This window comes from Dipteris shenzhenensis, chromosome 33 (genome assembly GCF_047967505.1).
Source record: "Dipteris shenzhenensis isolate YYH24624 ecotype China chromosome 33, Dip_SZ_1.0, whole genome shotgun sequence".
Classification (NCBI taxonomy): Eukaryota; Viridiplantae; Streptophyta; class Polypodiopsida; order Gleicheniales; family Dipteridaceae; genus Dipteris; species Dipteris shenzhenensis.
Window position 1 is genome coordinate 11,964,603 of NC_141628.1, and position 8,317 is coordinate 11,972,919.

At 45.0% G+C, this 8,317-nt stretch overlaps 1 protein-coding gene across 1 annotated transcript; it reads right to left on the reverse strand.

The window, feature by feature from the left end:
• Positions 1-685: 685 nt before the first annotated feature.
• On the reverse strand, positions 686-4,980 carry LOC147879697 (pentatricopeptide repeat-containing protein At3g09040, mitochondrial-like). The gene has a single exon (XM_087372093.1). The coding sequence runs from the start codon at positions 4,374-4,376 to the stop codon at positions 2,190-2,192; it is 2,187 nt and encodes a 728-aa protein (XP_087228219.1). The 5' UTR covers positions 4,377-4,980; the 3' UTR covers positions 686-2,189.
• Between the last annotated feature and the right edge of the window lie 3,337 nt (positions 4,981-8,317).

The following is an 8,317-nucleotide window of genomic DNA, read 5'->3' on the forward strand; positions in this document are numbered from 1 at the left end:
GCAATGGATGCCAGAGAGAAAGATCTCACCTCTGATCCTGCAACAATAACCTAGAAATTCTTGGCAACCAACAAGTGGCACACCATGTACAACCACATGGGATAGTTGGTGCCATCACGTTTGTTTCATATGAAAGCATTCCAAACAAATTCTTGTCTGTCATTGAAAAAATACCCAAAAAGAAATGTGCTCTGCAAATGTCAAAGCCTCAAGGCTATCACTGCGTATGAGCTTGCTACCCAAAAACTGACTGCAAATCTGCAAATGTCAAGCAAAGATGACAGCAAAATTTCTGCAAATGTGAATGCCCAAATGGCTGCTCAACACTGAGCCAAATACACAAATCTGCCCTGCAAAAGTCTGACAGAGAGTAGACTGACTGTAAAAATCTGCAAATGTCTGTCCAAAACTCTGCCCATCACTCAATCAAGGGCATATGACTGTAAAAGTGACTTACACCCCGAAAAGAACTTAAAAGGCAAAAGGCCAATTCCAAGAACAAATGGAGGAAAAGCCCTAAAACCTGAGAGGGCGATTGTGCCAAAGAAAGGGCAAATGTAGAAGAAAGCATGCAATCTGACGACAATGAGCTGGCCATAGACCCAAAAGCCCCAATTTTCGAGTGCGCTAGTGATCCCAGAGGCAACGCTTTTGACTGAACTACAAAGGCAATCTCCAAATAACAAAACCGGAATTGAACTGCCTCAAATATATGTGCAGAAGTGACCAACTCTTCAATAATGCCTATGTGGCAGTTTGCTACGTCAACCTATACAAACAACCACAGTAGATGGGCTGAGAAGAGACTGTACGGACGAAGTTTTGAAGCAGTACGCATACATTCGAGTAGTGACAAGCTGTATGGATCCTGTATAGTCATACGAACTATACGAATGAAGGCACTTGTATGGATTGCTGGACGGTGAACCACAGTTGTAGGGACGGGTGTAGCAAGAACTAAATGGCGGCAGCGTAATGACCGCTGAGGCTAGAAATCTGTCAAGAGGCAATGACCTACAGTGATGCAATGAACAATAGATAATCGAGAAGAAATGTGGCATTGGTCACGAATGTGTACATAAGCTGAAGCTAGACAATGGCGACGCAAATCCCAAGCTAGAGCTAGGGTAGAAAACAGTGCAAATGGTCATGAGACATACTGATGTTGAAATGGTGCTGGTCTAGCAGTGCAAAAATGCAGATGGAGCTATCGGAGTTTTTTTTTTTGCAAAGAAAGAGCTACCCGGAGTTGATCGCGACTGAAGGCAGCAAGGAGGCAGGTGAAGTAAACCCAAATGCTAGGGCTGGAGGTCAGAGATGCTTACAGGAGCAGAATACAAAGTGCTTTGATACCACTGTTGGATGCATTGGAACGGAAGACAGCAAGCTGAGAATGTAAATGCAATGTACTTGCAAATGGATGATGAGAAAGTACAATAGTGGTCAATATATGGCCCAACCAACTTAGGACTGTGTGCGCTAAGCGAACTAACTAGGACTAACCTCTAGGTGTTCCAAATGGACCACGTTCCTACCTAGCCTACAAGGCCATAACAGGGCTAAAGTGGCAACAGAGTTTGATGACAAGCAAGTTTTGCCAGAGCAATGAGATTGTGGCTCGTGGGACCGAGGAAGGAATCTTTACTAGATAAACGCATTCCTTGCTCGTGATTAGGGTTCGACGAGCACATGGGCCACAGGTGCTCGTTCCAGAGATTCATGAGAATAATATGGTGATAGAACTTCCAAAGCTTCACCTACATTCTCCTATCTGCATACCTTGCCTTGAGGTAGCCCTTTCTGCATAGCCAAAATAAGAGCACTGTACCTTTCAAACTGGGACATTCTAACTTGCATGGGCACTTATCCAGATTCCACAGATCCTTTGATAGAGGTCGTAACTGTTATTACCACACATACCAGCTGTAAAAATGGATATGTAGAATAGGGTTAGCCCCATTTGGTGAACCTCGAACTCACATGGCCATGATGGCCATCTCTTGGTTGTTAGGTCAAACCTCTCTCAGAGGTTCTCGATTTAACCTCTGCGAGAGGTTCTTGATGTATCCTCTTTTATCTATATGAATCAACAGGCTACACCGTTAGGATACACCTTTGTCACATTGCCTGTGTCGATACCTTTGCATTTTGTGTCTTGCAGCCATTACCTTCAACTGATCATGCTCTCGTTAGTTCAATCCCAACACGAATGCCTTGTATCCACCACCAAAAATGGATGCTTGATTCTGCCAGTCAGTCCACGCACTCTGCCCTGCCTTATTCCACACTTGTTCTTTCAGTCTCATCGTCTCAACCTTTTTCTCATTCTGCTGCATGTCAGCATCTGCATAGATGTTAGACATAAACACATAGGCTGCAGTATCCTTTTCATCCAATTGCACTGCATGTTCAAAGGCCTGTCTTGCAAGCTCCACATTACCCAACTTACGACAAGCACCCAACACATTGTGCCACAACACAAGAGTAGGATGGAAAGGCATCTTCTTCACCATCATTACCGCCTCATCTAATTGGCCTGCACGTCCAAGGAGATCAACCATGCAAGTGTGGTGCTCAACTGTTGGAGTAATGCCATAGTCTTTGCTCATGGCCTCAAAGTACTTCTGGCCCTTATCGACTAAACCTGTATGACTGCATACAGTGAGAACAATAAGGAATGTGATCTCACCTGGGTTTAGGCCTTCTCCTCTCATTCTCTCAAGCATATGGAAAACAATTTCACTCTCTCCTAGCTGGGCATATCCTGCAATTAGTGCATTCCACGAGACCTCATCTTGAATTGGAAGCTTGTTAAACGCTTCCCGTGCTTCCACAAGCGAGCCACATTTGGCATACATATCAACCAAGGTGCTGCTAACACAATGGTCTATTTCCAAACCCGTTCTAGCAATCTCAGCGTGTATTCCCCGGCCCTTGTCTATGGCTCCTACGCTGCCACAAGCTTTCAAGCTGCAAAAGTACGTGACAGCATTTGGACAGACACCCTCCAGTTGCATCTGCTCAAAACAGTCCAATGCTTCCTCCCCAAGCCCATGCTCAGCATATCCTGCGATTAATGCATTCCATGAGACCTCATTTCGAGCTGGAAGCCTGTCAAACACTTTCTGTGCTTTTGCAAGGAAGCCAAATTTGGCATACATATCCACCAAGGTGCTGCCAACAAAAACATCTCTTTCCAACCCCTTTTTGGCAATATCAGAGTGTATTTGTTGGCCCTTATCTATGGCTCCTACACTGCCACAAGCTTTCAAACTGCAAACAAATGTGACAGCATTGGGGGAGACACCTTCCAGTTGCATCTGTTCAAAACAATTCAGTGCTTCCCCAGCAAGTCCATGCTCAGTATATCCCGCGATTAGTGCATTCCATGAGACCTCATCTCGAACAGGAAGCATGTCAAATGCTTCCTGTGCTTTTGGAAGCGAGCCACATTTGGCATACATATCAACCAAGGTACAGCCAACAAAGAGATCTTTTTCCAAACCCTTTCTGGCAATCTCAGCATGTATTTCATGGCCTTTGTCTACGGCTCCTATGCTACCACAAGCTTTCAAGCTGCAAACAAATGTAATGACATTTGGGGAGATACCCTCTAGTTGCATCTGTTCAAAACACTTCAAAGCTTCTTCACCAAACTTGTGTTCAGCATATCCTGCAATTAGTGCAGTCCAAGAGATTACATCTCGAGCAGGAAGCCTGTCAAATGCTTCCTGCGCTTTTGGAAGCAAGCCACACTTGGCATACATATCAACCAAGGTGCTGCCAACAAAAAGATTTCTTTCCAATCCTTTTCTGGCAATCTCAGCATGAATTTCTCGGCCCTTGTCTAAGGCTCCTATGCTGCCACAAGCTTTCAAGCTGCAAACAAAAGTGATAGCATTTGGAGAGACACCCTCCAGTTGCATCTGTTCAAAACAGCTCAGCGCTTTGTCACCAAGACCATGCTCAGCATATCCTGCAATTAGTGCATTCCAGGAGACCTCATTTCGAGCTAAAAGCCTGTCAAAAGATTCCCGTGCTCTTCCAAGTAAGCCACATTTGGCATACATATCAACCAAGGTGCTGCCAACAAACAGATCTCTTTCCAACCCCTTTCTAGCAATCTCACTGTGTATTTTTCGGCCATTTTCCACATCTTTCAGCTTAGAACAGGCCTTCAGTAGAGCCATGAATGTGTACTTGTTGCTAGGATGTACAGAATCCTCTTGCATTTTCTGGTAGAGATTGAGGGCATGCTGTGATTCCCCTCTTTCAACACAACCCATGATAAGAGAAGTCCAAGAAGACACATTCCGGACACCCAACCTGTTAAAAACCTGTTTTGTATCGCACATGCTTCCAACTAGCACCAACATTGGGACGAGGTAGTTCGCAATACATGTATGATCTTACACCTCTTTTGCACATGTAGGCGTGCAAGCGCCTTCAGAAAAACGAAATATCTAGCGTATATCCACTTGTGCAAGATGCATGTAAGATCCTCAACCGACGGCAGCTGGAGCATCTGTTTCAAAGAAATGAGTTCCTCCTCTAAGCTAAGCGTCTCGTCTCGCAATTCTTGTGCTCTAGATGTATGCACCTGTATGATCTTGGCAGACTCCTCCACCAAGCCGCAGTCTTCAGAGTTTGAACTGGCCTGGCCAGTGGATGCTTGGGTCCTCCCGAGCATGTCTGGATTGTACAAGTCGTCTATCCTTAACGACTCCATAGTAATCTTATGGTGGAAATCTGGGCATCTCGAGTTTTTCTGTTAAGATCCAATATAATCCTTCTATAGACGTTCGCTATTTTTGAGCTAACTCCGAAGCATGAAAACCGATTGCCAGAATTGTGCCGGTGCTTGACGTATGTCCTGCAGTACCTGATTCTTCCAAGAGATGGAATGGGCTGCATACATTCGTTGCACGAGGAGGAGGGAGGGGATTTCCTCTGTAAATGTCCATCGTTTCGAGAAGAAGGCTTTGGCTATAAGACCAAAGTTATGTTGAATCTTGAAAGTAGTGTGTAAGCACATTGATGCCAAAAGGAAGCCTCCAAGGCTTTGGCCTAGTGGTTTGGACATTGGGGTTCCAATCCCCGGATTCGCCCTCGAGTCTTCGTGGACCTTGTTCACACTGTTCCAAGACACATGTGCCCCTCGATAGGACCATAGGTGTGTGTGGTGTGTGCGTGAGTTGACCACCGCTCTGGACCATGAGCCCACTGGTCCAGGTCGGATGTGCCCCTCATGGGGGTGGGGGTGTGGAAAAAAAAAGTGATAGTGTAGGGCTGGCTCACACCGAGATGGCCGCCAGGTGTGGTCATCGGGCTGCTTATTTATGTCACCAACCTGTGATGCAATGAGCCAATCATGTAGCAGTTGGAGGAGTTGGCCATGGAGTGGGTGGCCTTCATGGACTGTCACAATCTTTTGTGTCAGTGTCTGGGCCTGTCCCTCCTATTATGCCAACTAGGACAGCATCCCTTCACACCACCTTTTGGAACATAGGGGGCGGGTGGTGTAAATCCAACCTAAGAGTGCCACCACATGGAATGGATGTTTGGATGTCCAACACGTATAATCAACAATCAAATCATAACATTATGGCTCTCTCTCTCTCTCTCTCTCTCTCTCGTGTAAAACCCGCGTGGGTCTTGGTGGTTGAGGCTCTGGTTTCTATCGTTGGGTGTTGTGTGTTCGATCCTCAGGGATCGACGTCAGATGAGTCAGAATTGGCTCCTTGGGATTGTTCCTACGACGTTAAAAAACTATCTATCCTGGTGTATAAGGCCATCCTTCCCCACCAAGTTTTGTAAAACCCGCGTGGGTCTTGGTGGTTGAGGCTCTGGTTTCTGTCGTTGGGTGTTGTGTGTTCGATCCTTAGGGATCAACATCGGATGAGTCAGAATTGGCTCCTTGGGATTGTTCCTACGACGTTAAAAAACTATCTATCCTGGTGTATAAGGCCATCCTTCCCCACCAAGTTGTTAAAAAACTATCTCTCTCTCTCTCTCTCTCTCTCTCTCTCTCTCTCTCTCTCTCTCTCTCTCTCTCATGTAGTAGGAGATAACCAATCACGAGGAATCACCCTATTCATATCCAAAATCATGTCCCTACCCACACTTGTCTCCAGCTGCTTTGGTGTTGTGAAAGGATTCATATTCACTCTTGATACCAACATTTCCTCAACGCTATCAACATCTACCTTGCTGGTGCCCTCTTCGTAAATAAGGATGAGGGTGATTTCCAACTTCCAAGATGTATAGCACATCTAGTGGTGTTCTAGTGATCTTTTGGAATGCAATAGTGTATAACTGCCGGACAAGTGGAAACGCATTCTGGAGCTTGAGCACAATGGCGACAAGTCGGATTTCCATCCTCTACTCTAATCAATCCCACATTACAAATACGTTTCATTCTCCCTATCCATTGACTCTCATTTGAAGATACATTTGAGTTTCTCTGATTTTGAATTTTGTGAGCACTATCTCTATGGGAAGCAGACTAAATCAGCCCATAAAAGAAGGGGAAAGAAAGAGTTTGAAAAGCTTGATTTGGTGCATTCAGATGTATGTGGTCCCATGCCTACACAGTCATTAGGCGGGGCTGAATACTATGTGACATTCATTGATGATGCAACTAGGAAAGTGTGGGCTTATGCTATAGCTCGAAAGAGTGATGTGTTCCACGTATTTCAGAAATGGCTGGCCTTGGTTGAGAATCAGTCAGGTAGAACGCTTAAATGCCTACGGACTGACAATGGTGGAGAGTATCTCTCTCATGATTTTCAGCATTTCTGTGATACACGTGGGATTAAGAGGGAGCTCACATCCCCTCGTACTCCAGAGCAAAATCCAATTGTAGAAAAGATGAACCGTACCATTCAAGAAAGGTTGCAATGCATGCTTTCTAATGCAAGTCTTTCTGGTGGTTTTTGGGCTGAGGCAATGAAGACTGCAGTGCATGTGATTAATAGATCACCTAGTAAGAGTTTGGATGGTGGTATTCCTGAAGAGGCATGGAGTGGCAAGAAGCCCTCTTACTCTCATTTGCATATATTTGGGTGTGAGGCATATGCACATGTGCCAAAAGAGCTTCGAAAGAAGCTAGATCCTAAGTCTAGGAAATGCATCTTTCTGGGTTATGGTGAAAGTGGAGAGATGGGCTATCGTCTCGGGGATCCAGAAGCAAAGAAGATCATACGCAGCCATGATGTAGTCTTCAATGAGAAGAAGATGCATAAGACACCCATGAGGGATGTGGAAATAAGAGAATCACTTTCCAGGATGTGAACACACCTGCATATGTTGATAGACAACAAGCTGTCCATGCACCAAATGTGCAAGAAATGGTACCACCAAGTACTCCCACAAGTATACAATCAGGGGTAGATGATGGATCATCTATTGGTGGAAATGATGAGCCAAATGTGGCTGATATGTAGGTGGGACAGCAAGCTGAAATGCCCTTGAGAATATCATCTAGAGTGTCTAGACCACCTGATAAGTTTGTTCCAGGGGTAGACTATGTGATGCTTACTGATTGCGGGGAGCCTTCTTGCTACAGAGAGGCTATGATGCGCGAGGATCAACACAAGTGGGAGTATGCTATGCAATCAGAGATAAGTTCACTTATGAAGAATAAGACTTGGGACTTGGTTTCTTTGCCACATGGAAAGAAAGAATTGCCATGTAAATGGGTCTACAAAATGAAGGTCACAGGTGATGATATGCCTAGGCACAAGGCCCGTTTGGTCGCTAAAGGGTTCAAGCAAGAGAAGGGTGTGGATTTTGATGAGATATTCTCTCCGGTTGTGAAGATGACCACACTTAGATGCATGCTTAGACTAGTGGCATCAGAGGATATGGAGCTTATGCAGATGGATGTCAAGACAGCTTTCTTGCATGGGGATTTGCATGAGGAAATTTACATGGTGCAGCTGGAAGGCTTTGAAGAAAAGGGCAAAGAGCATTTAGTTTGCAAGCTGAAGAAGAGTCTCTATGGTCTTAAGCAAGTGCCTAGAGAATGGTATCAAAAGTTTGATGCTTTCATTCGGTCCCAGGGTTTTAGAAGGAGTGAAATTGATCACTGCCTCTATACTAAAAGGGCTAAGGATAATAGCCTGATAATCTTGGCACTCTATGTGGATGATATGCTATTGGCTAGCAAGAATACTTATGAGCTAGATGCATTAAAGGCCAAGTTGCATGAGGCCTTTGATATGAAGGATTTGGGACTTGCACGTCATATTCTTGGTATGCGCATCACGCGTGATCGTAGTAGGAAACTCCTTTGGCTTTCACAGAAAGAGTATGT